Source organism: Chrysochloris asiatica, unplaced genomic scaffold (genome assembly GCF_000296735.1).
Source record: "Chrysochloris asiatica unplaced genomic scaffold, ChrAsi1.0 scaffold00050, whole genome shotgun sequence".
Taxonomy (NCBI): Eukaryota; Metazoa; Chordata; class Mammalia; order Afrosoricida; family Chrysochloridae; genus Chrysochloris; species Chrysochloris asiatica.
Window position 1 is genome coordinate 8,011,371 of NW_006408568.1, and position 18,924 is coordinate 8,030,294.

The 18,924-nt window shown below is 37.3% G+C and overlaps 1 protein-coding gene across 4 annotated transcripts in view; it reads left to right on the forward strand.

Moving 5' to 3' along the window:
• Positions 1 to 18,924, forward strand: part of WNK1 (WNK lysine deficient protein kinase 1) — a 167,063-nt gene that overhangs the window by 70,663 nt on the left and 77,476 nt on the right. For all 4 annotated transcript variants that reach the window (XM_006862706.1, XM_006862707.1, XM_006862708.1 and 1 more), the window contains exons 3-4: positions 5,770 to 5,990; positions 8,699 to 8,856. In XM_006862706.1, coding sequence (XP_006862768.1) covers positions 5,770 to 5,990; positions 8,699 to 8,856 — 379 coding nt within the window. The remainder of the gene's footprint in view (positions 1 to 5,769; positions 5,991 to 8,698; positions 8,857 to 18,924) is intronic.

Below are 18,924 nucleotides of genomic sequence, written 5' to 3' on the forward strand. Positions count from 1 at the left end.
TTCAGTCTAGGAGCGGAGGGCCCTGGCACCATCAATGGAGAAGAACGGAGATCGGGACCCCACCCAGAGGAGCAGTGAGGCCTGAGACTGAGACAGAGAGGATGACGTGAAGAGGTGAAGTGGCTGGGGACTAGGGATCCAGAGAGGGGCTGTGTGCTGAGGACCGTGAGGGGAGGGAGGGCAGGATTGCAGGGTATACCCTTTGGTTGGGTGATGATGCATGGACAGGACGGTAACTATGGCAATGAGACGATGTATGATGGAATGAATGTAAAACTAATGTTCCCCCATGTAGACTATCACACAATACACAATAAAACATTAAAAAAAAAAAAAAAAAAGAGGCTATTGAAAATGCTGTGACTTGGATCAGGTGCATCTTGATGCTTTAAAGAGGTCTTTTGCCTATACATCATTTGATTTCTAATGTTAATTAGTCGTCTTCCATTCTTGTTCATGGCCCTAACACCTAGGTTCTATAAGCTAACTTTTTGCTACATTTACTTTTAATGTATCTGTCCGTCTAGCCATTCCTCTTTTGAATTCCAAAATAAGTTACAGATACTGATATGCATCACCTATAACTACTTTGATAAGCATGCTTGATAGTACATGAGGGTTGATCAAAAATTACCCACACTCTGGCTGTAGAATTTGTTTTAAATAACTTTTAGAAAAGACAAATGCATCATTTTTAGGCATAAATGGTCTATATAATAATGCATAATATAACCCTTGCTTTTCAATAACACTTTGTCAGCAAGCTTTCGTATTCCATTATTTAAAAATGCTTTGGGCTGAACTTTGAGCCATGATTGCCCTGCTGTCTTCATTTCTTCATCAGAGGTGAATCTTCCTCCTCAAATGGCTGCTTTCAGGAAACCTAACAGGTGAAAGTCCGATGGAGCAAGATCAGGACTATATGGAGCATGCTTTAACACTTGAAGTTTTGGCAGAGTATCAGCAGTATGGGCAGAGGTGTGTGGACATACATAGTCATGCAAGATCACAACACCCTTGGATAGCAGTCTGCGTTTAATCCAAAGTTTAGCCTTCAGCTCTTCAGTGAGCGTCTCTCTGTAACTAGCACTGTTATTGTTGAAACTTTTTACTGGCCCTTGAGAATCCCAGAAAACTGTAAGCATCAATTTTCCAGCTGATGGTTGATTTTTGAACTTTTTTTGGGTCAGCGATTGAGGATGTTCCCATTCCATACTCTGCCATTTACTCTCAGGCTTGTACTGATGAATCCATGTCTCATCACCAGCAATGTTTTATTTTTTTAAAAAACTTTTACCTTCCTTCAAATATTGTCCAAATTCTTCTGTTTATGCTCTTCTATGAGTTCTTTCAGTACCTATCTCTCACAAGCTTTTCGAGACCCAAGTTGTCATGGATTATTTCATAGGCAGAGCCATAGCTGATTTCAGCAAATGATTTGCCACATAATCCACTATCATTCAACTATTATACAGAATCATTTCATATGTACTCTTGATGTTGTCATAAATCTTGTATGTGGATAGGTGTTTTAATATAACCAGAGTGTGGATACTTTTTGATTCACCCTTGTAGTATATTTAGCAATATCAATCAATATTTATGTACTCTATATTTATGGATAACAAAAAGCTTAAGCCAGTCATAATTGATCAGTTTGTTGAATTTTGGCAAACTCAGTCACTTTTGAAACCTGAACATCGATTATAATAATATGGATCATTTTCATCATGTCACAAAATGCTCTTCCCACCCTCAGGTATGTACCTATTGTTTTGATAGTTTTAAACCATGAAATCTATGTTTACAATTAATTTTCTTCTGATTATCCCACAGTAGAGTTTAATTTCTCCATTAGATTTTTAGGGAGTTCTAGTGGTGCAATGTAAAGATTACAGCGTTGGAAAATGAGTGTGGCAATTCTACTGTCATGTAGAGTCATTATGAATCAGAATTGACTAGACAGTCATGAGTTTCTTATTGTTGTTGTTGATAAGTGCCGTTGAGTCAGTTCCAATTCATAGTGACCCTGTATAGGGCTTCCAAAGAGTAGCTGATGAGCTTGAACCGCCAACCTTGAGGTTCAAACTGACTTTGCAGTCCTGTGCATTAACCCACAGCACATCATGATTCCGGATTTCTTATTAGCTTTTTTTTTTTTTAACTTTTTAAACTATTTTTTAAATAGTATTTTACTGAATTTTTGGTGAAACTTTGCACAATAAGTTAGGTTCTTATTTGACAATTTCTACACAAATTGGTGAGTTTCATTGATCACAATTTGAAACCATTCTCTTTCAATGTGTTCTTTTTGTAGTGTTGTAGTTTCCCTACCCCCTTCTCATCTTTGCTTTTGAGTAATTGTTGCGCTTTAGTTTCATATTGATGGTTTTTAAGTAGGGCATTGATTTTATGGGTAATGATCCTTTATTTTATGTGCCACTCCAATGTTTTGCTAAAAGGTGATCTCAGGGTATAGGCTAAGTTCTGGATTTAAGAGTATTTCAGGGAGTCCTCTGTTTTCTTTGTTACAGTTTGTTTGACTTTTTTTTTTTTTTTTAATAAGAATTTGAATTCTCTTTTTACTCACCCATTCTATCTTGGATCAACTATTGTGACCCCGGTTAGAACTGTCAGTGATGGTAACGGTATACCATTTAGTTCTGGTATCAGGCTAGATGAGGTTGTGGCTCTTGTTGACCTGTTACTTTTTTATTGTTGAAAAAAGTGACACCACATGTAGGTGTAGTGAGCATAGCACAACCCAAGTAAAAAGTGTTTGCACATATATGGATGGATATATGCAAATTGCCATATAGGTAGGTACAGGTGTGTCCATAGATGAGAACAGATAGAAGTGTCTATACCTACTGCTGTCCAGTCAGTTCCAACTCATAGTGATCCTGTATAACAGGGTAGAACTGCCTCATAAGGTTTCCAATGCTGAAATCTTTATGGAAGCAGACTGCCACACTTTTTCCATGGAGCAGCTGGTAAATTTGAACCACCAACCTCTTTTGGTTAGCAACAAAGTGCTTCACCACTGGCATGTATATTAATTGAAGAGTCATTAATGGATATTCCTCAGGCACAGCCATATACATTCCAACATTCGTTTTCTGTGTTAGGAGCATAGTGTCATGGGACAACTCAGTCACTTAGCACAATATGTTGTTAAGTGCCATCGAGTTGGTTCTGACTCGTAGCTTCCTTCCGAGGAGTGGCTGATGAGCTTGAACCATTCACTTTGCAATTCAAATTGACCTTATAGTCCAGCGCATTAACCCACAGTGCCACACCTAGGATTCCATGATCTTGTATCCTAGTGAAATGAGTAGCATCTGGGGTCTTAAACATTTGCAGTTGGCCATACAGGACACAACTTTGGGTCTCTATTTATCAGGAGTGAAATAATTAGAAGGTAACTATTTCTTCATGATTTATTTTGTTTTGCTTTTTAATTGGTTGCTTTACCAAAAAGTCAGTTGCTGTCAACTCGACTCCAACGCACAGTGACCACATGTGTGTCCAAGGCACCTATGAATGGACTCAAGCCTCTAATTTATTGGTTAGTAGTCAAGCATGTTAACCACTTGCAGCACTCAAGGAATCTCATGGTTACTCTAGAGATTGCATTCTTCATTTTTATAAATAATAATTTAAATAAAATAAACCCTACAGTTATTGCACATTTTGCTTAAACTAGTCACATGTGTGATGCCTGAGCTCATGCCCATGGCTCCTATACTAAAGTCCAGGGCTGTGGAATGGCAGGTGGAGGAAAGGCAGCCAAGTGAAGAGGAGGGGCTAGTGGAAGATAATTAAAGCCCATTTGAGGGCATGTGGAAACAAGGAAAAAGGAAGAGAAAAGAGCCAGAGGCGAGGGCAGCCAGGTATGGGCATGGCTATCAGAGACTAGGCAGCAACCACGCAGCATCTGTACACCAGTTTCCAAACAGTCCCTCAGCGCAGCAGCAGTGGTATGGATTTGGGTTCTATTGTTTTCACATGACATTCAAGTCATATAATGTTTTATTTAACAGAATATATTGTGGCCATTAAGCAACACATACCTATATTGATTCTCATTCTCTCTCTCTCTCTCTCTCTCTCTCTCTCTCTCTCTCTCTCTCCTCTATCTCTATCTCTATCTCTATCTCTCTCTCTCTACATATTCATCCATTCATTCATTCATGTCAGGCACTTAATGTACCTGAACTCAGTCCCCAACTCTTTCTGATATGGGCAGCATCAGAAATCTCTTAAGTTCTTATAGCATTAACTGTGGTGCTTGGAATCTGCCTCAGATATACACATTTCATAGGTCAGTCACAAGTTTGAGCAAAGTACATTTACAGAATTTGGAGCTTCCTTTCCTTGCCTCCATTCTGGGATTTCCCAACTTCATTTTCTAGATCTCCACTGTCAAATAGAACTTTCTACAGTGATGGAGCTATTCTGTTAACTGCACAGTTCAAAATAGTAACTGCTAACCACATGTGGCTGGCTGTTAAGCACTTAAAATGTAGTTATTGCAACTGAGAAACTACAGTTTTTATTTCGATTTAAATATAAATAGCCATATTTGGCTAGTAGATAATATATTAGAGCACTTTCATTGTCACAAAAAGTTCCTTTGGATAGCACTGTTCTAGATGTCATCCTGCGTTCTGTCTTTATAGTCCTCAACCAGTAAAACTATAGGTTTTCTCCAGATCTCAGCTGACCTGCATAGTCAGACTCTGGAGTCTTATCTATAAAAGGTGTAAAAAGTAGAAAATTCAACCCTGCTTTTGGTGTGTATTCCCTTTCAGAGCCTTCAAACTATTTAATGCATTTTTGTCTAAAGTTTAAAATAATTATATATGTATTCAATAAGAGTTACTCCACTATTTATCAGAAATACAACTCTACCTCTTAACTTTTAATCACCTTAGTAATGAACTAATTTTAAGGAATTAACTTGTGCTTTGTTATCAGAGTTTATTAACAGGTACTTCATTAAATATTTTCTGTCATGAAATATTTTGATACTGCTTCTAGTGTGGCACTGTAGGGTAAGCACTGGACTGCGAACCACAAGATCAGCAGCTCAACCCCACAAGCTGCTCCTTGAAAATAGGGTCACTATGAGTCAGAGTTGACTCGACAGCACTTAAAAACAACAGCCACAATACTGATATGGAGCTGTAGGATAAGCACTGGACTGCTAACCAAAAGGTTGGCGGTTCTAACCCATCAGCCACTCCTAGGAAACTCTACAGAGTCACTATGAGGCAGAACCAACTCAATGACACTTAACAACAACAACAGTACTGACATAGTATTATCATGATGGTGCTGAGGAAAAGTACTGGACTGCTAATCATAAGGTCAGCGGTTTGAGCCCACCAACCACTCCATGGGAGAAAGATGAGGTTTTCTGCTTCCACAAAGATTTTTAGCCTTGGAAACCCTATTATAGAGTCACTGTGAGATGGAACCAACTCAACAGCACTTAACAATGACAACAATACAGCCAACTTGATCCCATTTTAACAAAAGTCTGGTTACCTAACTCTGTTATTCTTTAGATTAAACAAAAGTATTCAAGAGACTTCTTTTTCTGTATCCCTTAACTTTATTAAAAGTATCAATAACTTTTAAGGAATCTTAATATTCTGTATTTGCTGTTCCTGTTTCAGGTGTGCTAGAATTTAATAGAATTCTTCAAAGCAATATATTCTTATCATTGATAACCTGTTTGATGAACCTTACCTTTTTTCCTAGGTACTTGAAAAGGTTTAAAGTGATGAAGATCAAAGTTCTAAGAAGCTGGTGCCGTCAGATCCTTAAAGGACTTCAGTTTCTTCATACTCGCACTCCACCTATTATTCACCGGGATCTTAAGTGTGACAACATCTTTATCACTGGCCCTACAGGCTCAGTCAAGATTGGAGACCTAGGTCTGGCAACACTGAAGCGGGCTTCTTTTGCCAAGAGTGTGATAGGTATGTTTCAAGTGTACCTTGGAGCCTAACTGGCTTTGTGACAGATAGTGTTTTTATTTAGAAGCCTGAACCTTTCAGAACTTTTATTAAGTAAAATAAACCTTGAAAAATTCATAACTTGAGCTCAAGAAGTGGGCATTTCTATTTATGAGATAACGGAGTTTTCTATATTTATGCTTCTAGAATCATTAAGAAGACATGTTTTATACAATTCATAGAAGGAAAACTTTGTTGATAAAATCTTGTGTCTTATTAAGTAATTCTTTGATACTTGATATTTACTCTTTATATAATAAGTGCAGTGTCTTTCTTTGCCCTGTAAAAGAAAAGGAATTTACATGTAGTTTAGTATCTAAAAAGTCGTTCAATGCATATTTGTATATTTAAGAATCGTTGTTAAGTGCTGTCAAGTTAGTTCTGACTCATAGCGACCCTGTGTAGGGTTTCTGAGGAACAGCTTGTGTGTTTGAACCACCGATTTTGTGGTTAGCAGTCTAGTGTTTATCCTACAGCATCAGACCAAGAGTCCATATATTCAAGAATATCTGCTTTTTAAAATTTTATGAACTGTTGTGAAAAATATGAGTTCATTCTGTAAAGTTTTATCAACTTTTTTCTTATTTCCTCTCTTCAATAGTTATATTCCTAAAACAGAGTACTATTGACATTTGGGGCTGAAAAATTCTTTTGTTGTGAGGGACTGTCATTGCCTGGTGAAATGTTTAGCATCTTCCCTGGCCTTTACCCCCTTTTTACTATCTTCTACCTTCCAGTTGGTAACAACCAAAAATGTCTCCAGACATTGCCAGATGTCCCCCTGGGAAGCAAAATCACCTCCTGTAAAAAAAAAAAAAATCACTTATCTAAAGAACAAGGATATCCTTTCAGACTTTAAAACCATTATCATGGAATTGATTGCGATGCAAAAACTGCCCCTTAGGATTTCCAAGGCTGTTAGGAAGCAGACTGCCATATCTTTTTCAACCAGAGTAGGTAGTGGGTTCAAACCTCTAACCTTTCCATTAGCAGCAAGCACTTAACCATGCATCACCAGGTCCCACAGCTAAATATTAGAGAGTAGTAACTGGAAAAATAGTCAATTAAGTGCCATTGAGTCAGTTCCGACCCATACTGATTTTGTATAGGGTTCCTGAGGAGCAACTGGTGAACTTGAGCCACCTACCTTGTGGTTCAAACCAATTTTGCAGTCCAGTGCATTAACCCACAGCACCATACCAGGATCTATTGCATGTTGTTTTGAAAGGCTTTCAGTTTATACTGTCAGTGGTGGTGGTGGTGTGCCACCGAATTGGTTCCAACTCACAGTGACCCTGTATAGGGTTTCTGAGGCTTATAAATCTTTATGGGAGCAGAAAGACTCATCTTTCTCCCACAGAGTGACTGATAGATTCTAATTACTGACCTTGCAGTTAGCATCCCAGCTCATAATCCCTACAAGGGCTCCTTCTAAAGAGGATATCACAATTTTAAAAATCTTTACATGTGATCCATTCTTCTATCCCTCTACCCCCTACCAAAGTTGACAATAACAACAAAAGAAACCCATTTTTTTTTAAGTATACTAGAATAGAATACTGAAGTATTAATAGAAAAGTAAAAGCATAAAGCACTAGTAATTTGCATATCCTTATTAAGCAGTGGTCTCCTTGGAATACTATGTAACTAGGATATGAAATACTCTTTTTTATATATCGTTTTCTTACAATCAGACAAGAAGAATGGAAAGAATTACTTAAAGCAGAATTTACCTTTTATTTTTTATTTCTTACAGAAAACATCTCTTTGATTGTCCTTGGCATCTTAAAATCTCTGACCCAAGAGAATTTTTCTTTCTTTCTTTGTAATCATAACATGCAAACTTTTCCTTGGAATTAGCTATAATTTGAAGTATGCAGACTTAATTTCTTTGGGAGCATTGCAAACTTATTTTGTGAATTCACACTTTGTATGGTCATAACTCAGTCTCTATATTTGAGTACTATTCTGTATTATATAGATATATAATACACATGTGCATATATATTATATCTATAGGATGTCCCTCACTTTATTTCTTGTATCTGTAATAAGCTTATTTGTGTACTGTAGGTAGGATGATAAGTATGTGAAGAAAAATGATTCTGGTGAGTGGCCTTTTGTAGTTAATTGCACTTACTATTTTTTAAAAATGTAACTGAATATCAAGTTTATCACTGCATGCCTCTTTAAAAGGTAAAGCTTATCAGCTAGTGTTAATGGAAAAAGAGTAACAATGAATGTTAACCTTACAACTACGATACAGTAGGGGGCAGACAAGTATTTTGAACTTTTCAACCCATCATCCCATCATACAGGTTGATACTGTTGTATCCATTTTATTCCTTTTTAGTCTCTTACCTTTTTTTTTTGTTTCTAATATGAGTATTTTAGTTAATCTCTTACCCAAGACTTATTTTGACTTATTATATAGTAGGAATCCATTTGAAACAGTAAATAGACAGTTTGGTTTTAGTTTCTTACAAAGGCCTTGCTGTGGAAGGTCTGTCTGATATTTGATGAAACAGACTGACTAAAAAGATGTACTTCCTCTCTTTTGTTCCCCTTTCACCTTCTTTTCTCTCACTGATCAATCCCTCTGCTTCTGCCCCTGGTGGGTAATGTCATTTGCCGCTTCTAACATTGAGTCTGAATTGTTCTTTTAATTTAAGGTACACCAGAGTTCATGGCCCCTGAGATGTATGAGGAGAAATATGATGAATCCGTTGATGTGTATGCTTTTGGGATGTGCATGCTTGAGATGGCCACATCTGAATACCCTTACTCAGAGTGCCAAAATGCTGCGCAGATCTACCGTCGCGTGACCAGTGTAAGTCTTTTCCTGATTGGTGGATTTAGGTGACATCTAACAAAAATACGCAAGTTGGATATCACTGAACCATAGTAGGTAAAATGAATACATACTGAGGTGTCTGGGATGGTTGAAATATATTTAAAGCTATTGCTCATGATGTAGGGAAAGCCAAGATAAAGATCAAAGAACTACAACTTCTTCTGGATCCTTCTTGCATTCATTTGAACTTTTATTATGTAAAATATGTTTAAAACACACTTTCATGATCTACATATAAATAAGCTCTTCTTCCCTCCCATTATAAAGCTTGGTGTCTGAGTTTTAAAAGTACAGTTGACCCTTGAACAACACGAATTTGAACTGCCTGGGCCCACTTATATATGGAATTTTTAATAGCAGTTACTGCTACTCCCAAGGAGATTATTAGTATCCCACTGTGATGTAAGCTAATGAGTGGACCTGTGTAGTTCAAACCCATGTTGTTCAAGGTTTATCTGTAAATTTTGTGGATTTTCAACAGTGGTGAACATCTCTATTAAATCATATGTGAGTACCCACAAAGTTTTAAAGTATAAATTAATACCTTACTGGAATTTAAATGACCCGTGATAGTTCATCTCTATTGACAGACGTATTTTCTAAACTATTTTCTGTTATGAAGAAATTCAAACTTAAATAAAAGTAGAATGTTTAGAACATGAATGTTTAGAATGTTTTGCTTACTTGACTTTATCTGCCCCTTTTCTTGTCTTTTCAGCATGTCTTTTTACCATTATGTACTTCATTGTGCGTTAAATAATACAGATCTTTTCTTACATAACCATATCATAACTGAACAAATTAACAATAATTTAAAGATAATTTGATACTCTGAACATATTCAGTTTACTCCCATTGTTTCAAAGATGTCCTTTTACAGTTTGTTCAGTAAAGGATCCAGCAAGGTCTACAAAAGGTGTTTTGTTATGTTCCCACTTTCTTTTTCTGTATGCCAGTGATTTGTAGTCAGTCCCTGTGATACGAACTTTCAACTTATGGGCAACTCTTGCTTGTCCTTAAGTTACTGTTAGGTAAATTTTGCTCTAATTTTGAAATGATTGAATTATCTCCCTGTTGTTAAGTGCCAAAGTTTGCTGGCCTGCTGAATATCTTTGATGAAGTGTCTGTTCATGTTTTCTGCCCATTTTTTAATTGAATTATTTTGTCTTTTTTGTTGTTGTTGAGGTGTTGACATTTTCTATAAATTGTAGAGATTAATCTCTTATCTGTTATGTCACGCTAAAAAATATTTTCCCACTCTGTGGATTCTCTTTTTACTCTTGGTGAAGCTTTATGATGCACATATGTGTCTGATTTTTAGGAGGTCTGAATTGTCTAGTTTGTTTTCTGTTGGTGTGTTTTCAGTTATATGTGATAGTATATTTATACTCTGTATCAGGGCCTCTAAATTTTCCCTATTTTTTAAATTGATGATCTTTTTGGGTCTGGGTATTACATTTAGGTCTTTAATCCATCTTGAGTTTGTTTTGTATATGGTGTGACTTGTGGATCCTATTTCAATTTTCTTGAAATGGATAACCAGTTTTGCCAGCAACCTTGCCAAAGAGAATATTTCATCCCCATTTAATTTGTTTCAGCCCTTTGTCAAAGATCAACTGTCTGTTAGGTGGATAAATTTACTTCTGGGTTTTCAATTCTATTTTATTGGGCTATGTGTCTGTCATTGTATCAACACAAGGCTGTTTTGACATCTCTGGTTTTGAGTTTAGGAAGTGAGAGGTCTCCTTTGTTCTTCTTTAGTAATGCTTTGCTTTTCTGCAGTCTTTTTCCTTTCCATATTAAGTTGGTGATTAGTTTTTCTATCTCTTGAAAGAATGATGTTGGAATCTAGATTGGAATTGCATTATACTTATAGATCAGCTTAAGTAGTATTGACATTTTCATAAATGTTGTCTTCTTATCCATGAATATAGTATATTTTTCCATATAGGTCTCTTCTAAGTTCTTATAGTTATGTTTTGTAGTTTTCTTTGTTTGCAAGGTCGTCTTTTGCTTCTCTCATTAGATTCATTCCTAAGTATTTTATCTTCTGGGTTACTGTTGTAAATGGTGAACTCCTGGTATCATGCTGGAGGATAAGCACTGAATGCTAACCCCAAGATTGGTAATTCAAACCCACCAACTGCTCCTCTGAAATCCTGTAAGGGTCATTATGAGTTGGAATCAACTTGACAGCACTTACATACAACACAATATTTATTGTACATGATAATTGTTTCACTAATTTCCTATGCAAAGCTTTCTTTGTTAGTGAAAATAAATCAACTGATTATTTATGCTTATCTTTACTTCACTGGATCTTTTGATTAATTTTAATACTTTTCTTACCAAGTCTTTGGGATTTTCTATGTATAGGTTTATATCATATGCAAGTAGAAAGCATTTTACTACTTCTTTGTCAATATAGATGCCTTTAATTTCTCTTTCTTGCTTTATAGCTCTCGCTAAGACTTCTTTCACAGTATTGAATAGAAGTGATGATAAAGGGAAAGGGTATACTGTCTGGTTCCCTTTCACAGCATGAAAACTTTCAGTTTCTCTGCTGAGAGAAGGGTGACCATTGATTTTTAATATATGCCCTTAATTATGTTGAGGACTTTTCCTTTTATATCTGTTTTGTTGTGTTTTTGTCAGAAATTGGTGTGATATTTTGTCAAATGCCTTTTCTGCATCAATTGATATGATTATGTGGTTCTTTTCCTTTGTTTTATTTATATAATGGCTTATGTTGATTGTTTTTTAATGTTGAACCATCCTGGCATACCTGGCATGAATTTCATTTGTTTTTTAATGTTGAACCATCCTGGCATACCTGGCATGAATTCCACTTGGTCATAATGCATTATTTTTGAAGTATGTTGTTTGATTCTATTGAAAAGGGTTTTGTTGAGTATTTTCACATCTGTGTTTATGAGGAAGAGTAGTCTATAATTTTATTTTTTAATCATGTCTTTGCCTGGTTTTGGTATCTGGGTTATGTGCTTACTTTATTTTTGTTATGTTGTTGTTGTTGTTATGTGCCATGGAGTTGGCTCCGACTCATAGCGACCCTGTACAGGGTTTCCGAGGCTGTAAATCTTTACGGGCTCAGAAAGCCTCATCTTTCTCCTGCAGAACACCTGGTAATTTTGAACTGCTGACCCTGAGGATAGCAGCCCGATTTGTAACCATATGAGTCTGTTCAAATTTTCTACTTCATTTTTTGTTAGTTTAAATAGATAGTATGTTTCTAGTCATATGCATGCGAAAGCTGGGCAGTAAGTAAGGAAGAATGTAGAAGAATTGACGCATTTGAGTTATGGAAATATTGAAAGTGCCATAGGCTGCCAAAAGAACAAATAGATCCATGTTGGAAGAAGTGCAATCAGAGTGCTTTTTGGAGGCCAAGATGGCCAAACTTCATGTCTCATACTTCGGACATATTGTCAAGAGGGACCAGTCGCTGGAGAAGGATATCATGCTTGGTAAGGTGGAGGGTCAGAGAAAAAGAGGAAGACCCCAACAATATGGATTGGCCAGGTGGCAGCATCGATGGACTCAAGCATGGCAACAGTAGTGTGGTTGGCCGAGGATCGGGCAGTGTTTCGTTCTGCTGTGCATAGGGTTGCTATGAGTCGATACCAACTCCATGGCACCTAACAACAGCAACAACATGTTTCTAGTAATTTGTTCATTTCTTCTATGTCTTACATTTTTTAGAGTGCAGTTACTCATTTTGTTGTTGTTAAGTGTCAAGTCAGTTCAGACTCCTGACGACCCAGTATAGGATTTCCAAGGCTATAAATCTTTGACAGAAAAGATGAGCAGAAAGCCTCATCTTCTCCCAGAGAGTTGCCATTGGGCTTGAACCACTAACCTTGTGGTTAGCAGCTTAGTGCTTATCCTAGAGAGCTATTGTGCTCCTACAGTTATTCATAATATTTTGTTATTTATCTCTTTTATTTCCACTGGATGTTGCCCATTTCATTTTTTATTCATGTTATTTGCATATTTTCCTTGTTATGTTGTCAGTGATCTGTCAGTTTTATTAATCTTTTCAAAGAACCAATTTCTAGTTTTACTGATTCTTTTTTTCTGCTTTTTGTTTCATTTATTTTCCTTCTAATCTTTATTATTTGTTTTCTTCTGGGGACTGTAGGCTTGCTTTGCTGCTCTTTTTCTAATTGTTGGACATATTGAGTCAAAGTTGTTGAATTTGGATTTTTGTTCATTTTGGATGTGTGTGTGCGTTTATTGCTGTAAATTGCTCTCTAAGCACAGCTTTTGCTGTATCCCAACAGTTTAGTTTTGTTGTTTTCATTCCAGTTTGATTCAAGGTATTTTTTTTGTTTTACTTTATTTTTTATTTCTTCTTTTAACCAGTAGTATTTAAGCAGTGTGTTATTCAGTTTCTGATTATTTCAGTTTTTTTCTTTATCTTTTTATTGTTTATTTCTAATTTTACAGCATAGTAATCTGAGAAGATGTTTTGTAGTATTTCTTTATTAAAATTTATTAAGGTATGCTTTGTGGCCTAACAAATGATATATTTTGAAGACTGTTCCAAGTGCACTGGAAAATATTGTATGTTGTGGTAATGTTGGGTGGAGTGTTCTGTATGTTTATGAGGTCAGGTTGGTTGATTGTGTTGTTTAGTTCTTCTGTTTTTTATCTTTGTAAGGTATGTTTCTTGTGTCTTTATTGAGTTTCTTCTAGTTGGTCTGTCCATTGAAAGTCATGTATTAAAATTTCCTACATTATTGTAGGATTGTCTGTTTTCTCCCTTCAGTTAGATTTTGAGTTATGTACTTTGAGGTTCATTGGGAACATAGGTATTCATTATGGTTAAGTCCTCTTTTTCAATTGACCCTTTAATCATTGTGTAATGGCCTTCTTTGTCTCTCTTTATGAATTATGTGATAGTTTACTTGGGAGAACATTAGCTTTACATTCATCGTATCGTATATTGTTTCATTGCCAATAGTTACAATCCCCTTCATGCATCATCAACCAACCAAAGAATATATCCTGCAAACCTGCACCCCAGTTGTCAGCACACAGCCCCTCTTCCTCTCTAGGTCTAAAGTCCCCAGCCAGTCCATCTCTCCACGTCATCGTCTCTGCCTCCATCTCTGGCGTCACTGCTCTTCTCCCTTGATGGTCCCAGGGATCTCCACTCCTAGATTGCAAAGTCAATCACTCCCCTCCTTTTGCTGCAAAACATTTACTTTTACATTTCCAACCCTCACAGTCAGTCCTGATAACAATTATTCATTATTGTAAAACAAGAGACCTGTCCACATCTCCTTTCATTAACCCCACCCAGACAGATTGGATACTACTCAGTGAAGATTCTACCTTTCTCCACACCCTCAGGATCTAGGTTCCCTCTTGAAAGCCAGTCACTTTGCCTTTGTATCACCCCCATTTTGGTTAGCCAATGTCCAAGTTACCCATCCCTGTCTACTCTCTGTATGGAGGGGGTGGGAATGATCCTCGCTGTAAAGATTTGTTTCCCCTTTTGAGCTACTGCATCCATAGGTGTAGGTCAAGTTCATCAAATTGTATCAATTACTCTTTTTTTCCTCTTCTTTCTTCTAGTTGAGCTCTGATCATCCAGTCATTGAATCCAGGTCAAGTGGGTATTATCTGCAAGTGTGGGTGTTCTTAGGCATATTGCCCACTCTTCTTATCAGTTGGACACTTCACTCTCCATTCTAGTTCTCTGTGGCTATGTCACTGACTCTGGGCTCAAGAGTCCCCAGGTCTTGCCGTACTGCTGGCCAACCAGGTCTCCACCCAGGTTCACAGGAGTCTATTGAACATTGTAGGGCTTAGCTCGCAGCTTCATTGCTGTTTTTCCCTCACTTTCCCTTATCAGTAACGAATGGTCACCAATCAGAGCATGTATTCCCATTGAGTGATAGTCTTGGAAAGGGGTTTGCCCTGATGAGACCCGACCACTTGGTTTGATTTCTCCTCAGCAAGCAACTTGCTTATTCTTGTAGTAATCAGTTGGACTGCCTATATTGTTTTGTATTTCCCTGTTGGTCTTTCTTTCCAGGCTGGTCTGCTTGTCCTTTTCAAGTGAAAATTTCCCACCTCAGAAGATTCTGGATGGGGTTCAGGATTCCACCTATGGTCTTATGTAATGCAGAGGCTCTGCAGGAAGCCTCATTTACTGGGCATGTTGTAGCCCCATTTTAGGTATTCCAATCAGTTATAGGCAGAAGACGGGACTCTTATAAACTTACTATGGTGATATTTCTGCTATTCCTGTCTCTCCCCCTCAAGTATCTTATTTTATCATGGTATGCCAGGGAAGCCAAGATTCAAAAGACAGCCAAGCATCCTAACATTATTTCCCCCCTCTTCCCCATTCCAACGATGTCTCAATCCCTGTATCCCAGAGCCCTGTTGTTCCAAGGTTGTGCATACATCATTATTTACCTCTGCCCTACTTTGTCTCATACTAGTTTTTACCTTAAAATCTATTTTATCAGAGAGTAATATTGCCACTCCTGCTTTTTTTTAATTGCTGTTGGCTCAATACATTGTTTTATATCTATTGATTTTATTTATTGTTTTTTATCTTTGTTTGTAAGGTATGTTTCTTGTAGAAGCATATTGAAGAATTTTCTTTCCTTATCCTTTCTGCTACTCTGTCTCTTGACTGATGCATTTAATCCATTTATATTCAGTGTAATTGTTGATAGGTATGAATTGATAGCTGTCATGTTGCTGTATTTCTTTTTGTGGTGCTGCTGGTGGGATTTTTCCACTTAATTTTCTATGCTGAGTTCATTTTGTTTGTTGACATTTTCTGTTTCTGTTGTTTTATGAGGTTCCTCTTTATTTTGATAAGAAAATGTGTTAATTTTCTTTGATGTTATCCTGTGACTTCTTTTCTTCCCCATTTTAAGACAGTCTGTTTTGTCCTGAAATCTACTTGGCTTTCTCTCCATTTGGAAGCTCTGTAATACACTCACTATACCCTCCTTCTATGCCTAGAAGTATCTACAGTGATCCTAAGCCATGCTCATCATTGTTGTTGTTGTTAAGTGTGATCAAGTTGATTCTGGCCGATAGTTTCCAAGAAACAGCTGGTGAGCTTAAACCACTGATCTTGAGGTTCAAACTGACTTTGCTGTCCAACGCATTAGTCCACAGCACCATACCAGAATTCCCACCATACTCATCATTATTAGTAGCCTATTTATTCACATAGGCCAGGGTAGTGCATATTTGAGCTTTGTTATTGTCTTTATTACAAACTGATAGCTCTGATTCCCTATTTTTAATATTATAATTTTGTTTCAAGGAGCCCTAGTAGTGTAGTGAATTATGAACTGGGTTCCTTACCACGGGTCAGCAGGTCTAACCTGCCAGTCACTGCAGGGGAGAAAGTTGAGGCTTTCTGCTCCCGTAAAGGTTCACAGCACCAAAAGCTCTATATAGGCTCACTGTGAGTTGGAAGTGACACCACGGCACACCACCACCACCATATCTGGGTTGACTTCTGGGTAGTAGTGTCATATGTGTTAATCTCAGGCTGTTTTCTGCTATTGTTGGTTTTCTGTCCACAAAACTCTAGTATTTTTTGTAAAGTTTGTGTGGTTACTACAAATCCCTTTAATTTCTTTTAACTGGAAATGTCCTAATTTCACTATCGTATTTGAGGGACATTTTTGCAGGATATAGGAATCCTGGTGTGATGTTGTAGGATAAGCACTGGACTATTAACCAAAAGGTCAGTGGTTCAAGCTCTCCAGCCACTCCTTGGAAACTCTACACAGGGTTGCTGTTAGTCAAAACTGACTCAATGGCACATAACATCAACAACATACGTCATCTTAATTGCCATCATGCTTGCATGGTTTCTGCTCAGAAATCAGAACTTAGTCTTATTGATTCTAAGGTTTTGTTTTTTTCTGGAGCTGCTCTCTGGAGTCTTTCTTTTTCTTTGGAAAGTTTGATTGTAATATGTCTTGGTGGTTTTCTTTTGTGGTCTGCCTGTTTGGGGTTTGTTCAGTTTCTTGAAAGCATACCTTCTAATCTTTCATAGTGTATAGAAGTTTTCCTCTTCAAGAATTTTCTCTGTGATTTTGTTTATTGTTTTTTCCTGTTCTGGGATTCCAGTCACACATAGATTAATTCCTCGTGAGGGTATCCCACATAATTCATAGGCTTTTTTCAGATTTTTTTTTCTTTCTTTCTTTCCTTTTCTTCTTCTTCTTCTTCTTTCCTGATTGCTCCTGTAGCAGGTTAGTACTGAGAAATGTTTTAAACTCACTAATTCAGCCTTTCACTGATTTAATTCTTCTCCTTTACCCTTTCAATATGTTATCTATTTCTGAAATCTTAGTATTAATCTTATGGATTTCTAATTGCTGTTTGTGTATGTTTTCTAATTTTCAGTTATTTTATCAGTTTGTTCCTGTAATTTGTTCCTGAATTAATCTAAAGTCTTTTCTGTGTTCTCACTTTAGCTGAAGTTTTCTGATCCATTGAAGGCACCTAAATACTCTTTTGAATTCTTTATCAGGTAGTTCCAATACCATTGCTTCCTCAGAAACATTTTTTGGCTTTGCATTTTGCTCACTTGTTTGAGTTACTTACTCTGTCTTCTTTCTTCAAGTGAACTGAAATTGTCTGTTGTCTTCAAGACATTGTGGTGCTGTTGTAGTTGTATTTAATTGATGATTATATGTTTAGGCACTCACCATCTGACTCCTGGTTGTGGTGACTGTGATACAAAATGAAAATTTGTGTCCAGTTCTCTGTTTGCTGTTTGTGTTGTAAAGCACAGGGTGTGTTTAACTGGAATTGACTGCTGCCAGTACCGATCAGTTACTACAAAAGCTTAGAAGGACCCTCACCCAGTAGGTGGAGCTGCATAAGATACAAGTTAAAAAAAAAAAAACGAGTAAAAAATAACAGCATAAAGGGAAATAAATAGCTGTAAGAAAAAAAGAGTTTAATAAATAAAAGAATAAAGAGAATTAAAAATGAAGGAGAAACTTTTTAAATAAACATCATGGAGGGAGGAGAATCAGGAAAATATTTCAAAAAAGAAAGAAGAAAAATGGGGAAAGAAAACCAGAAAGGATAGGAAATAACAACAAAGGAGAAAACTGTGGCAGAGACAGGACTAAGAGGGAATACTATGAGTGGCAGGACACATGGCAGAGTTGGCACCTTCTGCCAGCCAAGGAACTCATGAGTGAGGGGATGGGGTGCTGGTCCTAGATGGAATTCCTGTCATCTTAAGTATTGTCTAGGGCCAGCTAACCTGATCAGAAGTAGTTTGTGCCAACTCAGATGGTGACTGAGGTCAGGGTCCTTGTTCCCTTAAGGAAATCTCCTGAGCCCAGAGGGCAGCTGAGGGCAAGGTAGCAGGCATGGAAGGAGTTCCTGTTCACCCTGGGCTAGCCAAAGGCAGGCCACATGTTTGGCACTGCAAGTTCTGTTACTCTGACAAGGCAAAATTCCTTGTCTCCAGATACTGGGGTGATATATCCGGCTCCTTCTGATATACAGGGATGCTGCTCAGGCCTCAGGAAGAGCAGGGGCAGTATAGAACTTGGGAGGTGAAAGTGGAGGTTAGCTACTCTTCTGGTCACCAGGAAGGTCTGAAGAACAAAGGAGACTCACACCTTTCTTGTTTACCTATTTGTGTCCTCTCTGACTGCTTTTGTTTTGGCTCTTCTGCTAGTAGTCAATATTCAATCCAGTTTTCTAGTCTTTTGTTGTAGAGGGTCTGTATAGCACATCTGCCTATTCCAGCATCTTGCTAGAAGTCCCCTCAAAAGTTTTTAGGAGGATAAAGAGATCCTGAGAGCAAAAAAGGTTGAGAACCACTGCTCTTAAACTAGATAAAATTTTGATTAAACTTTTTGGCAAGAATGCTTATTATGTTGTGCTATGTATTTCATCACGAGTCCTGGTGTGGTGCTGTGGGTTAATGTGCCAGACTGCAAAGCCATTTGAACTGCAAGGGTCAGTGGTTCAAGCTCACCAGCTGCTCCGCAGAAATCCTATACA